Genomic DNA, 16,563 nt, shown 5'->3' with positions numbered 1-16,563 from the left:
GTACAGAATAAAAAAAATGTTTTGTAAAAAAAAAATTGTACTTTCACCTTTCTTTTTTGAGGGAAAATTGTACTTTCACCTGTTGAGCCGGTTAGTAGGTTAGTAATTAAAATAGAAGGGAATGTGGCACCAATCATAGGGAGAGTATTTAAGAGAGAGTGTATGAGCAACTGTCTCTAGCATTTTTCAAAAAAAAATTATATATCTGAAGCTTGAAAATCCACATAGTAATTTTGCATTTTTTTAGACGGTTAAATCAATTCATTGCAATTAATCTCTTGACATAATTGGCATTTCAATAGTTTTTCTTTTTCTAAGAGGATATTGAAAACGTTATATTTTTTTTTTGACAAAACGTTATATTTGATAATTGAATTTATGCCAAAACTAGTGTAGGTGTTCCTGCATGGGCACTAGATAGATATTTCGATTGAGCTACAACTTTTAACAATTTCTTCAAATATAAACATGTCAAAATTAGTGTTGGTGTCCCTGCCTTGCGGCACGAGCACTGGATACATGTTTCGATTGAGCTACAACTTTTAAAACAATTTCTTCAAATATAAATAGATTTTGGAATTATGAATGACATAGTTAGTCATAAATTAAATTTAGATGCACCAAAGATGATAGAACTTTTTTTTTATTTGACTTAGTTGGTTGATAAATTATATGTGAAGTTAGCTGGTAGGGATATTGCATTTTATATTCAGGGGTCGGTGTTTGAACCCTAGACACCCACTTCTCCACAATTAAATTGTGTGAGCTCTAGCCACTAAGTTACTTGACAAAAAAAAAAATATATGTGAATTTTATTATTATTTTTCTTTTTATTTTAATTTTTTACTTTATAGAAAAAATGCATAAATTTTATTGTAATTTTAACTATAAATCGAATTTATTGTGTTGGGAGAAATAGGATAAAATGGATGTTATCCTTCCATTTGCAACGAGAGGCCTAAACGTTACATCAACTCATCTCTTCCCCCCTATCTATCTCAGCACCTCATGTCCTCCTCACATTAACTTCAAATAAAAGGATCCAAAATCCTCTACACATCATCATTCCATGATCAAGCAACCAAAAAGTCAAAGTCTTCTAAATTCATCCATTTCATTGGTCAGAAACATATTAATATTATCCACTGTTTCACACCGAATCACTCAATCATTCTGTTATATTATCACTACTACTATAAGCAACAGAGCAAGCCGTTACGAAAAGTTCGTTCATCACCACCCTGACTCACTGATTCAATGGCTAAACCAGTTTCAATTCAAGTATGGAACCCAAATGGAAAATACAGAGTCGTTAGCACAAAATCAATGCCTGGAACTCGTTGGATCAATCTTCTCATTCAACAAGATTGTCGTCTTGAAGTAATCAACTCTCTCTGTTTTTTTTTTTTTTTTCGTTTTTCTTTTGCTTCATTCTTTGTTGAGTCAATCAATGGTTTCTAAGCATTGAATGTGTTTTTATTGAATTCAGATATGTACGGAGAAGAAAACAATTCTGTCAGTTGAAGATATCATTGCTTTGATTGGTGATAAGTGTGATGGAGTTATTGGACAGGTAATCATCATAGCGTCAATTACATACAAGATTTTCATGTTTATGTTCATCATCAAATTCATAAATGATCGAATCGAAATTCATGTTATTATTTTTATTTTTAAATTATAGGTTTTTTTGGTTGTATGTGGTTTTTTTTACTTCTGGGGTTAGTTAGTTTATGATTTAAGAACATAAAATTCAATTCTAAATAACTATTTTTTTATTGGTTTTAGTAATTTTGTTCAAATATTTATTTTGTCTTGTATTGCTTCATAGTTTATAACACGATTTAAATTGTATGTTAATGATATTGTGAATCAAGAATAGAGGGGGAAAAAGTTTGAATATATTCAAATGTACTAAAGTGTTTATCAAGGAGAGGAGTTTAAATTTTAACATAAGAGGATAGAGCAGTGTAAGTTTTAACATAAAAGCAACTCTCGGGAGAGGGAAGTGTAATTTACTTAAATTTATTTACTTTTGCAGCTGACTGAAGACTGGGGAGAAGAGTTGTTCTCTGCTTTGAGCAAAGCAGGAGGCAAAGCTTTCAGTAATATGGCTGTTGGTTATAATAATGTTGATGTCAATGCTGCAAACAAATATGGTGTTGCTGTTGGAAATACTCCTGTAAGCTTTCTCTTTCATTCCTGTATCATTTTGACACTAACACTGTTATATTTACATTTTAAATGTATGTGGTTAGTTAGTCTTTTTTCGTAAGTTTCAAAGTTATCATGTATGCTTGGATGAGGGATTTCTTTAGACTTGTACTGCTAAACCTTCGGGTACATGCATGTATATGTGATGCTGAATCGGTTGTAATTATGGTGTTTGTGAGTGTTTATGAGAAATAGTGATTAGTCTTGATGAGGAAGTTATTTGTTATAACCTTGGTTTCATATCATTCATTGTGTTTGGTAGGGAGTTCTCACAGAGACTACGGCAGAGCTTGCAGCTTCACTGACTTTGGCAGCTGCTAGAAGGATAGTTGAGGCAGATGAGTTCATGAGGGCAGGATTATATGATGGCTGGCTACCTCATCTGTATGAAAAATAAACCTTTCTTGTTTTACTTAAGATTTTTGTTAAATATTGTGCAAGTTCTTCTTCGTTAGTCTTCAAATTTTGAATTCTGAGTGTGCTATACACTCTTCTGAAGGCTGGAATAACAGTTTTGATTTTGTTTATCTGGCAGATTTGTTGGAAACTTGCTCAAGGGACAAACAGTTGGTGTTATCGGAGCTGGCCGTATTGGATCAGCTTATGCAAGAATGATGGTAATTTTCCCATACATTTCAGTTTTGCATTGAATGTCTATCCATCCCATTTCAGGTTCACTTGATTGAGTTTATTTTGTTACATGCTAAAATAGTTGCTAATAAAAATTACTTGGTTTTTGAATACTGACTTGGCATAAAATTAAAACGGTCAGCATCCTACTTGAAAGTTCTCTAGGTCACATAATATCTAGGACAAGTTCAAATACATATAATCTTTATTTGACTCTTTCTTTCAGTAGTGTCAAATTTTGAAAGAACATTCATTCTGTAATGCATTAAGCTAGTTATAACTTCTGTCAATAAAAAAAAAAGAGAAGCTAGTGGTAACTTATGATATTTGATTTTGTTCATATTGTCACGATATTCAAATTTGGCCAAGTTACTGGACAAGCCTTCCAAAAATCTGTTAACTTAGAATTTTGCAAGAATGTGCATTCTTTAGTTTGCAGATGTTAATGACGCTAAGTTGACTATGATGTGATTCTTTTCTGCTGTATCAGGTTGAAGGGTTCAAGATGAACCTGATATACTTCGATCTCTACCAATCTACAAGACTAGAAAAGTTTGTCACAGGCATGTCCCTATGATTTGTTTAAATGGATATTTGTTGACTTCAAAGAAAACTGACTAATTATTATTTTTCCTTATTGCAGCATATGGTGCTTTCTTAAAGGCAAATGGTGAAACACCAGTAACTTGGAAAAGGGCAGCATCCATGGACGAGGTTCTCCAAGAGGCAGATATAGTAAGAATCTGACACCTCGAGTTAAACTTTGCAGCTGTAAACATATCCCATTTGATCATTCCTAATAATTTAGTTTATGATGAGTGCTTTTGTAGATTAGTCTTCATCCTATCTTGGATAAAACCACTTACCACCTCGTCAACAAGGAAAGACTCGCCAAGATGAAGAAGGTTAGAGTTCAAGGGACTTTTTTTTATATATTTAAATTACTTATGGCATCACGTGGTGCAAATTCTCTCTGTTACTAATGATATATTCTTATCGCAGGAAGCAATTCTTATAAACTGCAGTAGAGGACCTGTTATTGATGAAGTTGCACTTGTGGAGCATTTAAAAGAAAATCCAATGTTTCGCGTAGGCCTTGATGTGTTTGAGGTAATTGAACCTTGTCTGCTTTTGGATAACAACAGGATTTGTCTTTATAACCACCTTTTCAAGACATCATGTGATTTTTTTTATTAGGATGAGCCCTACATGAAACCTGGACTTGCAGAATTGAAGAATGCCGTTGTAGTACCACACATTGCTTCTGCTTCCAAGGTAATCAATTTTAGTTATAGAAGAGTCTTTTCATGTCCCCGCAGTGGTATGGGTTGGGACTTAGAATTAAATTAAGTACAGGGTTCGATCTCTACTGATTACAAATCCCCTTCTCCCTAGTAAACTAACCACTAACATTTGCATATCCACCTAAAAAAAGATTCTTTTCACAGCTGACTCACTTTCAAAAGTAATCAAATTGTTTCATGCATGTGTTTGCAGTGGACTCGTGAGGGAATGGCAACGCTAGCAGCTCTAAATGTGCTGGTATATCCCTATGTCTCTCCATCTTGGATTCATTCCTACGTTTGATCAATGTAAATTATACATGTCCTATTTTGTAAAACTGATGAGCCTCCTTATAATACAGGGCAAGATCAAGGGCTACCCAGTATGGTTTGATGCCAATAGGGTGGAGCCATTTCTTGATGAAAATGCTCAACCTCCAGCTGCATGCCCAAGCATTGTTAATGCAAAAGCCCTGAGTAATAACATTTTTCACCCTTTCACTTGGGCCAAATATTGTTGCAAATAAAACTTTTTTAAGTATTAACATTGAACTTGTATATTTTATTTCTAATCGCAGGTTTACCAGTTTCAAAGCTGTAGTGTATGCGTACGGGTGTGCTTTTTATCCTACAAGAGCCTTCAAAGCTTGTGTGTGCATACTGATGGTGGCAGTGTGGATATAAAACTATAAATACTGTCTCGTTAGTATCATTATTATGTGCTTGTAGTATATTTATAATTTTCAATTGAACCAGGAATACTTTAAAATAAAATGAGGAAATTTTGCTTCTGGTATTTTTATCGTCAGTACTCAGTCCATTAGATCAGAAGAATGCAAGTGACAACTATATGAGTTATACAAAGAAAAACAAATTGTTCTTATTGAGGAAATAGAATAACAAGTTCATAAACTTCAAAAGTACATAAATCAGGAAAAGTGTTAATAATAAAGGACAAAGTGCAGTGTTGATGACGGAAAAACTTCACATTTACTTGATGCATGTAATGAATTTTAGGCGAGTCAAGAAAGAACATGTAAAGGTTGTAGTTTATTGAGCAATTGGGAGAGTTGGGTGATAATGTTAATAGCTCAGATTAGCATCGATTTAATGGTAGAATGTAGTAGGTGAGCCTCATTGCCTTGATGAGGAAGAATGTGCATCCATCCTCACTTATAAGGGAGGAGGGGTGTGCAATCTTTTATTCTAAGAGCAGATCATATTAGTTACTTTGTTTAATTGTTCTTTGTAAACATAAATTTCACTGATCCATTGAGAATCCTAAGTAGTTGTGTTTTGGATATCAGCTAGCTTCACAAACCATGATCTCTCTCCCAGCATTACGCACCTTTTCCTTATCACCGATGTATTTTAGGCTAAATTAAATTTTTTTATCTTTTAAGTTATTTTTAATTTCACGGGTTTTTTAAGTTTTTTTTTTTTTCTATTAAGTTGCAGACATTGAACGTTTATCGATCCCTTAACTTACAAAGATTAGATATTCTCGGTCCTTTGAATTACAAATGTCAACCATTTTGATATCTATGTCAATGTCAACCCTAATGGATTACACTATATATAGATATTAGAGAAGACAATAAAGGAACTGCCATAGTAAAATGACACATAGTAATTGAATATGATTGGATTTATATGTAAAATACTCCATCAATCTGAAAATATAACCCAAAAAATTGGTTAACAAAAGTTAATATATTTGGTTCAAAATTTGTATCAAATATATCAATTTATGTTGATATATTTTTGCTTATATTTTAGGACAAAGGAAGTATGTTTACAAACTTTACATTTGCATTTTATAAAAACTAAAAGGTTAAACATGTTTTTTTTTTATTAATAAGGTTAAATATTTATTCGTTTCTCGAAAAAATTTGATTATTTGAATTTGGTCACTATCAAAATTTTATTAATTTTTACAAAAACAACAAGTAGTACTTTTTTGGTCAAATGCATCTAAAGGTCCTTTAAGTTTTTCGTTTTTCCCAAAGTGGTCCTTTAAGTTTCAAAAGTCCCAAACAAGTTCTTTTAGTTTTTGAATCGTTTCAAACAAGTCCTATTGTAGATAGCATAGTTGGTAATTGCTTCCTTGAACTCATCTTTGGTACCAAATCTTGCTCCTAACACCCACTTAAAATTAGTCATCTTTTTAGGTTTGGCAAATGGTGGATAATGATCTTTGTTGCTATCATCTGAATCATCACCATCATCCTCTAAAATAACTTGTTTGAAACGATTCAAAAACTAAAAGGACTTGTTTGGGACTTTTGAAACTTAAAGGACTTGTTTGGGACTTTTGAAACTTAAAGGATCACTTTGAAAAAAACGAAAAACTTAAAGGACATTTAGATGCATTTGACCTACTTTTTTTTTTAGTAATCAACAAGTAGTACTTTTAGTCTATGCATTTACTGCTTATAAAGTAAAAACATGGACCAAGGTTGTTTAGATTTTTGTAGAGATTAAATTTTAACAAATTGTAGGACGGAATAAATTTATAATTAACCTAACCAAATAACTGAGCTTAAGTAGTTAATAATGAGTTTCATCAAAGACAAATTATTTAAGAGAGTCTGAGTTTGATTTTTAGGTAAAACAAATTTTAGCTAGATTATTTTTATCTCACAACTAAACTCCGGATTACCAAGGTTCATTTCCCCTTAGAACCGGATGATTAATGCAAAAAGAAAATTATAATTAACCTTAAATTAAATATATTTTTTGATACAGCACAATTAATTTTAACTATTATTGTGTTAAATTGGGTGTGATTAGGATTTAGGATACCCTAAAAAAAAGTATGGGTGGGATTATTGGACGGGTTCTATGGGAAAAAGAGAAATACGGGTAGGGAACGCCGAAGAGTATATATAGATTGCGGACTTTGTTTTTGACTGAAACTGATGAATGAATGTAACAATGAACAAAGGGAATAAATTTTTAACCATTGCAGCGTCACATTTTGAATCCCTCTTGCGAAAATATTCAGCTTCAAATTCCCTTACAGAAACCAAAAAACTTCATGCTTTAATTATCACCTATGGCTTACTCTCATCGTCCCAACTCCACTCCAAGCTCGCCACAACCTATGCACAATGCCACCATGCTTCCTACGCCTACCAACTGTTCGATAAATTGCCCAAACGAAATTTATTCTCATGGAACACCATGATTAGGATGTATGTTCAAATGGGCCGTCCCAATGATGCACTTAACATGTTTGTTGAAATGTTTCATTCGGGTCGGGCTATGCCGGATCACTTTACGTACCCGATCGTTATTAAGGCTTGTAGTGAGTTGTTGTTTGTTGATACGGGTGTTGGAGTTCATGGGCAGACTGTTAAGTGTGGGTTTGATTTGGACAGTTTTGTGCAGAATTCTTTGTTGGCAATGTATATGAATGTTGGGGAGAAAGAAGCGGCGCGGTTGGTTTTTGAGTTGATGCAGGAACGGACAGTTGTGTCGTGGAATACTTTGATTAATGGGTTGTTTCGGAATAACTGTGCGGAGGAGGCGTTGAGGGTTTATGGTAGAATGATGGATGAGGGTGTGGGAGTTGATTGTGCGACTGTGGTTTCGGTTTTGCAGGCTTGTGGGGTTTTAAAGAATGTGGTGCTTGGGAGAGAGGTTCGTGTGTTGGCTCTTGAGAAAGGGTTTTGGGGTAATGTGGTTGTTAGGAATGCATTGTTGGATATGTATGTTAAGTGTGGTGAGATGGAGGAAGCACGTTTGTTGTTGAATGGGATGGAAGAGAAGGATGTGGTGACTTGGACAACTTTGATTAATGGATATGTTGTGAATGGTGATGCAAGAAGTGCTCTGATGTTGTGTCGAACAATGCAGTTGGAAGGAGTGAAACCGAATTTGGTTAGTGTAGCTTCTCTGCTATCGGCCTGTGGTGATTTGGTTTCTTTGAAACACGGTAAGTGCCTACATGCATGGGCAATAAGGCAAAACATTGAGTCTGAGGTAGTTGTGGAAACTGCCTTAATTGATATGTATGCCAAATGCAATGATGGCAACCTCAGTTATAAAGTGTTTATGAAAACCTCGAAGAAGAGAACGGCCCCATGGAACGCAGTCCTATCTGGGTTCGTACATAATAGGCTTGCTAGAAATGCAGTACAACTTTTCAAAAAAATGTTAGCAGAAAACGTACGACCCGACAGTCCAACCTTTAATAGTCTTCTTCCTGCATATGCTATTCTTGCTGACCTCAAACAAGCAATGAACATGCATTGTTACCTTGTAAAATTGGGATTTCTTTGCAAACTTGAAGTAGCTAGTATGCTAGTTGATATATACTCAAAGTGTGGAAGTTTAGGATATGCTCACCAGATTTTTGATACGATTCCTCTCAAAGACAAGGATATTATTATTTGGACTGCAATAATTGATGGTTATGGAAAGCATGGATACGGTAAAAGGGCTGTCTCACTTTTCAATCAGATGGTCCAATCTGGAGAAAAACCAAATGAAGTGACTTTCACCTCTGTTCTGCATGCTTGCAGCCATGCAGGTTTGGTTGATGAGGGTTTGTCTCTGTTCAATCTTATGCTTAAAAAATACCAAGTTATTCCTAGTGTTGATCATTATACATGCATAGTGGATCTTCTTGGCCGTGCTGGTCGACTGAATGATGCTTACAATCTTATTAGAACCATGCCTATTACACACAACCATGCCGTATGGGGTGCACTGCTTGGCGCCTGTGTGATATATGAAAATGTTGAACTGGGAGAGATAGCTGCTAGGTGGAGTTTTGAGCTTGAACCAGAAAACACGGGAAATTATGTTCTGTTAGCAAAACTTTATGCTGCTGTAGGAAGGTGGAGAGATGCAGAGAGAGTCAGGAATATGGTAAATGAAGTGGGACTACGAAAAACACCTGCTAACAGCTTAGTTGAGGTTAGCAATATGTGAACTGGACATGTTCTTATAGAGTGTGATGTCAAGTTAACAACATTAGCCACAAACATGAAAATTCTATCAAAAATGAGTTGAGGCATTTCCTTCATAGAGGGAGAAGTGCCTATTACTTGTTGGCTGCCATTGTGTTAATTATGATGGAGATAAATGGTGGTCTTGTAGGAAACACGTAACTTTAATTATATTTGACAGCATGGAGTTCCAAGTTGGTGAACTGGGATCCAATTTCTCTGAATGCACTTTGGTACTAGCCAATTGCCAATACTGACTACCGGTGTTTTTCTCACACATTCATTATCTTACAAGTTTCTCAATTGCTAATGCCATGTTTGCAGTTTCACCAAAACAGTTTCCCAAGTTTTTTCATGATTGTACCTTTACTAAGGTTGTCAAGTCATTGTGCGCCACTTAGTCCTTCCACAACCACTTACTCTCACATTCTCTTTATGAGTAGTTGGATTTTGTTGCTACTTCTAGTTGGTTTATGGAATCACTGAACAAGATATGACGATTGTATGTTCCTTGTCATTGACTGGTATCTATGGAACTCATAATGAATTCATTTTGATGACAAGCGTGTTCTGTTCCCAGATATCCGAAAATTACATATTAACGCTTTGAAGATGGCATGTATCCGAGCTGATACTGCAGTGTGAAATATCAATGGAATTTCAGTTTGTAAGATATGTTGAATATTTGAGTTGGATGAAATCCCATGTTCATAGTTTAAGAATGTTGAATGTTATTGTTGAATTGGTTCCTTACAAACTTTGCGCCAAGTTGAGAAAGGAGTTGAGTAAAGCCATCTATCGGGTTGTAATCTTTGATATTTGTCTGCTACATTAGGCTCAGCTCCAAGTTCAATATGTGTTGCACAAACAGGGTATAAATTGCAAGAATGCATAATTGAAACTTTTATGCCTACCTGAGGCTGATGTCATTTTATACAACATCCAAATGGTTATTCCCTATAACTGGGGTTGCTAAATAGTGTGATTTATCCACGTATTGGAGGCATATTCCATTAAGATCAATGCCTTAATTAATTCACATGGATCTAATCTTTCTACCAAGGAGAGCATGGCTTTCTGAAACGACGGTGTTAGTCACTGGTATATTGACAATGAAGTGTTAACACACAGGCATGGTGTAAGTGATGGGAAATTACCAAGTATGTATGAGTTGAATGCAACCGGGAAGGTTAGTGTCATTTGCTTTCTCTCATCAGATATTTATATCATTTTTATTACAAAAATATGTTCTGGTAAGCAATATTTGTGCTCTATCCAGGCATACCTCCTTTGAACCAATCTACTACCTTTATGTAACTTCTATAGTTGTACAAAAATGATATCATACTTTGTTATTCATAGACTGCTACAATGACGAGCAGTTCAGATAAGAGTGAAATATATTGTCTGATAAGTTGGACATTCTTGAAATCCTTATGTACACAAATGCATTAATGAATCCATTTTAAAAATTGTTGTCAAATAAAATTGAAATTTTCTTTATATAATTTTTTTATTAAATGATTTTTCTTTGAATAAATAGACTTTTGCGAATTTTTGTTGATTCTAAAAATTTTCATCCAACATATTGATTTTATCCCTGCAGTCATACTAGAAAAAGTTTTTTCCTTCTCCCTTCATTAACAGAGTTTATGATTTGATTGAGGCAATAATCATAAACTATGCAGTCAGTCGTTGTGTTTCCTATATCAAAAGCTGATTTCCATAATTTGAATTTTATCTCTGCAGTCAGTCATGTTTGAGCTCTATATACTTGGAAGGTCTGAGTTCAGTATGTGTTCTCCAAGGTTGTATGCTACCATGCTCATCTAATAACCCAGCTTGTAAACTGCTTCACTAGTTTTCTCTAAATTGTTAAACAAGATTTGTTCTTCACTGAAAAGAAAACAATTTTACGAAGGAGGCCATAGCAACACTTTCACTGAGTTCCGATGTATAAAATATTTGTACATGCTACCAAGTAAAATCAAATGGCAGACAAACCAAACAGGAGGATCGAACAACAATTCATCAAGAGAGACAATCAAGCAGTCATGGTTGGAATTGGGGTTGAAAAGCCGTGTCACTTTTTTTTTTTTATTATGAATAAAATTTGTGTCACTCTAATACGAATAACAGAATTGTTGGCAGTTGCTTGCAACATGCCCTAAAGTTAATGTTTGCTAATGGTTAGTGTAATTGAGATTCGTACTCAACTCAACTTCATAAATTGATATAGGTCTATGACATTGTGATAAATAATCCACATATATAAGTACAATTGCAATAAGTGGTCAAGCCAGAGATTTGTTAGTAGGAATAACCAAGAGACACAAAGGGGCCAATAACAAAAAACACATCATATAAATGACTCATTATTTCACGTGCAATAAACAAATATACAAAAGGAAGAAAAAAAATGAAATAGTACCTTGTTTAAAGGCCATGGCTCTCCGTTCTATCTATCTCTTCAATTTCCAATCTCTATAAGAAAATTCTCTATATATTTTTCTTTCATACCTTCTCTTGCACTTGAACGAGATGATCCATTTCAGAGATTTAGAATGGATGGATTGAGAGGGTTTCATGCAATCTACTTATTTTGTGTTTCGTATGGCGTTGGAAAATGTAAAAGCACGGTAGAAAATCATGTTTGGGTAGAAGTTATGTTTTCTAGCTTCTGCCTTTTTACGGTGAAAGTGCATTGGGAAGTGGTATTGGGCTTCCAAACTTGTTTCCAAACACACGTTTAGATGACCAATTGACCACACGTACGACTATAATACAATCTACATCATAAAAAATTATTGGCATCTCGTAAAAAAAAAATGGTTAACTATTGGCACCTTTTATATGAAGAGGATTTTGTGTCATGTACTTATGTCTTATAAGAAAATTTAAAGCCAAACCTAATTTTTTATCAAGAGAAACTTCATCTTATCTCTAACATTTGTACTTTTACATCTATAGGAGAGATGTGGTTTTGAATATTTTTGACATGCAATCATCTCTTTGTATTGTTTTTTTCTCTCTCATTTTATTTGAATAAGTGTTATTCACATGAACTTAAATTATTTTTGTGATTTCGTTGTCTGATTACGACGTCATTGTTTTGTTTGTTTACTAGTGCAGCATAGTTTAAATTTTTTGTCTTGTTGCGGTGTTTGATTCCTTCATATTGCTAGTTCAATTTCGACTCAAAATAGATTCAACTGATGTTGACTTGACCATTAACACTACAAATTCAGAGGCAATGATACTTCAACCACTTCAATTTTATCACTTTTGCAGGCATTTTTGTCGTATTATGCTATGAACTTGAATGTATTTTTGTCGTATTATGCTATGAACTTGAATGTTGAGTTTGTTTGCAAATTATGTTTTAGTGACATGAAACTTGTATTGTATTTGATATAATCTATCGATATTAATGAATGCATATATTATTTTTAGTAAAAAAAACATAAATGGCCAAAATGATTTTTTTTTTCTTGCTAATAACCAAAATGATTTTTTTTTTTATAAAATTGGAAAAAAAATTATATTTTAACATTTTTTGACAAATTATTATATTATAGTATATTGTTAATAATATACTATAAGATATGTAAGGTCTGGGGTTCAAACCCCGACCACTACCAAAAAAAAATAATATCAACAAAAAAATGACAGTCTTAAAAAAACAAAAAAAAAATGACAGAAATCTTAAAAATGTTTTTTAGCATAAATAAAAAATCATCATAAAAATGCTTTGTTCCAATGAAAAAAAAAAAAAAAAAATGTTTTAAAGAAAAGGAAATAATATTTATCTGAGTGAAGAACAAGAACATACCCTGCGGCTGGGAATTTTTCATTTCAATTAGAAGCAAAGCAATTAGAGAATCGAATCAAGAATTATCTTGGTAGAGTTGAAATCTCGCGAATCGAAGATGGAATTTGAAGGATCATCGAAGAAGATGATTGCGACACAAGAGGAGATGGTGGAAGCTAGGGTTCCATTGGCTTACAGAGATCAATGCGCTCATTTGCTCATCCCTCTCAACAAATGCAGACAAGCTGAATTCTATCTTCCATGGAAGTGCGAGAACGAACGTCACTCTTATGAAAAGTGCGAATACGAACTCGTCATGGAGAGAATGCTTCAGATGCAGAAGATCCGCGAAAATCAAAATGCTAATTCCAAACAACCCGTTTCAGAGGGTGCTGCTATTCCTCTCATCCCCAAACCCGCCAATGCTTGATCCCTCTCTCTCTCTCTCTCGCTATGTAAGCTTCTTTCTCCTTTCAATTGGAATTGAGGTTTTTTATTTTTGATTTCATGTTTATGTATGATTAATTAGGTTTCGCTGTTAGGAAATTGATGTTTTTTATTGTATGGGTGATAGATTTGTGTATATTCCTTTTGTTGTATTGATAAATTAGGGTTTTGCTTAATTAGTTTTGGGGCATTTTCTGAGAAGTATATAGTTGAGTGGTAATTGGGTTTGTGAGCGCAGAACCTGTAGTGTGCGTTATAACTAGCAAAGACAGACTATGGGTTTGTGACTTGTGGGTTTTATTCTGCTCTGAACAAAGGAATTGTGAATTGTCAAAGGTTAACTTGTTCAACCCAAGGTTGTCAATGTTCTTGTCTTAATTTTACAGTTTGTGTCTAGTACGGGGCGTAATGAGTGGGGAGGGTGGGTGGGTGGGTTAATAGTCTCACATTGAATACGAAGTGGCCTCCAAGATGTTGTCATAGGTGTTGGTAGTCCTCATCTTCAAAGCCAGTTTTGTAAGGGTTGAGTTATGCTTGACGCAAATTTTAAGAGTCGTGTTGTTCTTTTGAAATGGCTTATGTTATAATGCCCTCATACGTGTGTGGTGATATTGATTCTGTTGCAATTCCGGCCGATAAATTGTGATTGGTCTGTTGTGGCTGCCATCATCAGAGCGTTATGTCACTTGTGTGTAAACAGTTAAGGAGGGCTATAAAGATGGACTTGTTAAAGTGTATGTAAGTTCTTATCTTTTGAAAAAGCCTTGGTTCTTTGATGAGTGTTGGAATTATGACATTGGTACCATGAAGAAAAGGTCTTAGATGAATCAACCACTTCTCAATAATTTCCACTTTGTAAAGTCTAGAATCAAGTTTCTTGAGACTGTTCTTCGGTTGCTCTGCGCTTTGGTTGACCGCAATGATTTTGTGCAAGCTTGTGATTTGCCTCCAATATTGTTTGTTTAAGTTCTGTTTTAGTTGTAGTCATTGCAGATCTCACTTGTCCAAAAAGCTGTTTTTTTTATGCATTTTGTGTCTCATTTCGAACTGGTTGTGGTAGTTATCCTTACCTCTTTAAGCTGGCCCGGGAGGAAGGAAGGGGGTGTTGAAAAACACATAGATGAGTGGTAGTGAATTTGCCGTATATAAGCTGGCCCGGGAGGAAGGAAGGGGGTGTTGAAAAACACATAGATGAGTGGTAGTGAATTTGCCGTATATTTGAGTTTGTTATTAGCTGCAAATCAGTTGGTTGGTTCACAGTTAATAAGTTCTATAAACTCTACATATAGATCATTTGTGTATGTCATTGTGGTTATATGATTCAATTTCAGAGTTTGTTGTTTTGTGGTTAATAAGCTCTATAAATAGAGCATTAGTGTATCTCATACATTATCTTTCATAATATGGTCCCATATGGTTTTTAATCTCTTTCTCCAAGCTTCCTTGTTACATTTCTTCCTTCATCCTCAGATTCCTAAAATAGCTTGAAGGGGAATGCAAATTGGGGACAGGGGAATCCATCCCTCAGTGTAACCCACTGCTTTTTGGGCAGTGTCAACCTTGTCTAACCCTGGGGTATCTGTAAATATATTTTAGGTGGACTGGACATTAATTGATTTTAGTTAATATAAATTATAATCAGTCCTATGGCTGAAAAGTAGTATGAGAGCCCCGCCTTTTGAACAATGCAAGTAGTTATATTTAGGCACTTGGACTTGATTACGAGCAATAGTGTGATAAGTATCTAAGCACTTGGGGAACCCACCCACCCTTGCAAACTAGCTATCAAGGTGGAAGAACTAAACCACTTAAATACACCATCAAGCATCCCATACTACTCAATGTGGGACTTAGGCACCCCATAATATCCAAGTCCCTATCATTGTGCTCCAGGCAGATGAGATCCAATGCTGGCTTTGAGGAATAAAAGTGCCATTTTGACTTGTATATACAAAATATTATGCTGTCTTTGTTTGGACTGTAGGAGAACATTAAATTGAGAGGTAAAACAATTATTTGTTGAAACAAATGTTGATGAATTTGTACTTATATACTCCAGATTTTTTTATTAATTGCACTGAAAATATGCAAGGATATCACTCAATTCATTTGCTTTAAATTTGATGGTAGGCCTTGAATGAAGTTCTACCTTCAACTGTATATTGCTTTCTTCTTTTCTTATCTACCTTATGACTCTATTCCCCCTTTTTTTTTAGTTATAGAAACATTTTATAGCTTCCTTGGTTTATGAAAGAAAAACAAGCCTTCCCCTTCCCTCCCCTTCTCTCTAAAACTTTTCATCCAAACATACCCTAAAACTGCAATTGTAAAAGCTGTGAGTGGTAGCAGAAATTAAACAGTCTTTTCAAAACAAATAAATAATATTATTTGCCACAAGATACTGCAATGAATAGGTGACTTGACGATACTGCAGAATCTGTCAATCTGTTTGTCACTTGTATTTCTGCAGGTTGAAGGTAATATTTTTGAATGTGCTTCCTACTGGACTGTTTGATGAATTGGTAACTTGGATGATATATAGCCTCTTTCTGCACTATACGTGATAAAAATGAATCTTTTTATTTTTAAATTTTAATATTTTGCAAGCTTAATAGTTGGTGGTATAACTATAAGCCAGGAGGTCTCATTTTTTAAGCATGGTGTCCACCTTGGTTTAAGTGTGTGCTGTTATCCTGTTCTTCATAGTGCTTTGAGTTCTTGCACTTCCTGATTGCTATATTTGATGCAGTTCAACTTTTGGCAGGAATCTTTGCTTGTGTGGGATGTTCTTTCATGTTTTTCTATTTTTTGGATTTAAAGTTGCCTTGGAATGTTTGTCCAGAGACTTATGCAGACTGATTTTCTTGCTATTTTCCCTGCGGTAAACCATGTTTGTACTTGAAGAAATAAAATCTCATAAAGGGAATCACTAACTGGTTGCGTTCATATCCACACATTTCCTTTCATTAGTCACAATAGTAGTTGAAAATATATAATACGTGATTATAGGATCTGGATCCGATTTTAGAACTTGTTCCTTGTTTATCGAACTATTCAATCTGGCGGTTGAATGAGCTTTAAAGGTTAATCCAATGTTGCCTGCTACTACTTGGTGATGTTGCCTGCTAGTGCTTGGTGACGATTTAATACTTTCTTTTTTAAAGAATAAAAAAAAAGAAGAACGTAATTTTTTGTAAAAGAAAACAAAAGCAACTGGAAG

At 34.5% G+C, this 16,563-nt stretch overlaps 3 protein-coding genes across 5 annotated transcripts; all 3 read left to right on the top strand.

Moving 5' to 3' along the window:
• Positions 1-1,209: 1,209 nt before the first annotated feature.
• Positions 1,210-4,923, top strand: HPR (hydroxypyruvate reductase). The gene is made up of 13 exons (XM_085740721.1): positions 1,210-1,380; positions 1,490-1,573; positions 2,042-2,182; positions 2,477-2,598; positions 2,750-2,831; positions 3,335-3,407; positions 3,488-3,579; positions 3,675-3,749; positions 3,847-3,954; positions 4,042-4,119; positions 4,342-4,386; positions 4,490-4,604; positions 4,706-4,923. Exons 1-13 carry the CDS (start codon positions 1,258-1,260, stop codon positions 4,726-4,728), a joined length of 1,161 nt encoding a protein of 386 aa, XP_085596847.1. The 5' UTR covers positions 1,210-1,257; the 3' UTR covers positions 4,729-4,923.
• Positions 4,924-6,932: 2,009 nt separating this feature from the next.
• Positions 6,933-11,387, top strand: LOC146959178 (Tetratricopeptide repeat (TPR)-like superfamily protein). 2 transcript variants are annotated; one of them, XR_015024832.1, is made up of 2 exons: positions 6,934-10,274; positions 10,835-11,387. XR_015024832.1 is itself a non-coding variant. In XM_085740700.1 (1 exon), the coding sequence occupies exon 1, from the start codon at positions 7,053-7,055 to the stop codon at positions 9,066-9,068; it is 2,016 nt and encodes a 671-aa protein (XP_085596826.1). In that variant the 5' UTR covers positions 6,933-7,052; the 3' UTR covers positions 9,069-9,202. The 2 variants fall into 2 exon arrangements, 1 of the variants encoding a protein (XP_085596826.1); XM_085740700.1 differs by lacking the exon at positions 10,835-11,387 and having other exon boundaries at positions 6,933-9,202.
• A 1,550-nt stretch (positions 11,388-12,937) lies between these two features.
• On the top strand, positions 12,938-16,289 carry LOC146959177 (NADH-ubiquinone oxidoreductase B18 subunit). Of its 2 annotated transcripts, none has more exons than XM_085740720.1 (2): positions 12,938-13,351; positions 16,108-16,289. In XM_085740720.1, the coding sequence occupies exon 1, from the start codon at positions 13,015-13,017 to the stop codon at positions 13,324-13,326; it is 312 nt and encodes a 103-aa protein (XP_085596846.1). In that variant the 5' UTR covers positions 12,938-13,014; the 3' UTR covers positions 13,327-13,351; positions 16,108-16,289. The 2 variants fall into 2 exon arrangements, with proteins under 2 accessions (XP_085596846.1, XP_085596845.1); XM_085740719.1 differs by having other exon boundaries at positions 16,093-16,289.
• Positions 16,290-16,563: the final 274 nt, after the last annotated feature.

Source organism: Medicago sativa, chromosome 1 (genome assembly GCF_051527215.1).
Source record: "Medicago sativa cultivar Bolivia chromosome 1, Bolivia_mono, whole genome shotgun sequence".
NCBI lineage: Eukaryota > Viridiplantae > Streptophyta > Magnoliopsida > Fabales > Fabaceae > Medicago > Medicago sativa.
Note: the sequence above shows the minus strand (reverse complement) of the source record. Positions and strands in the feature narration are given on the sequence as shown.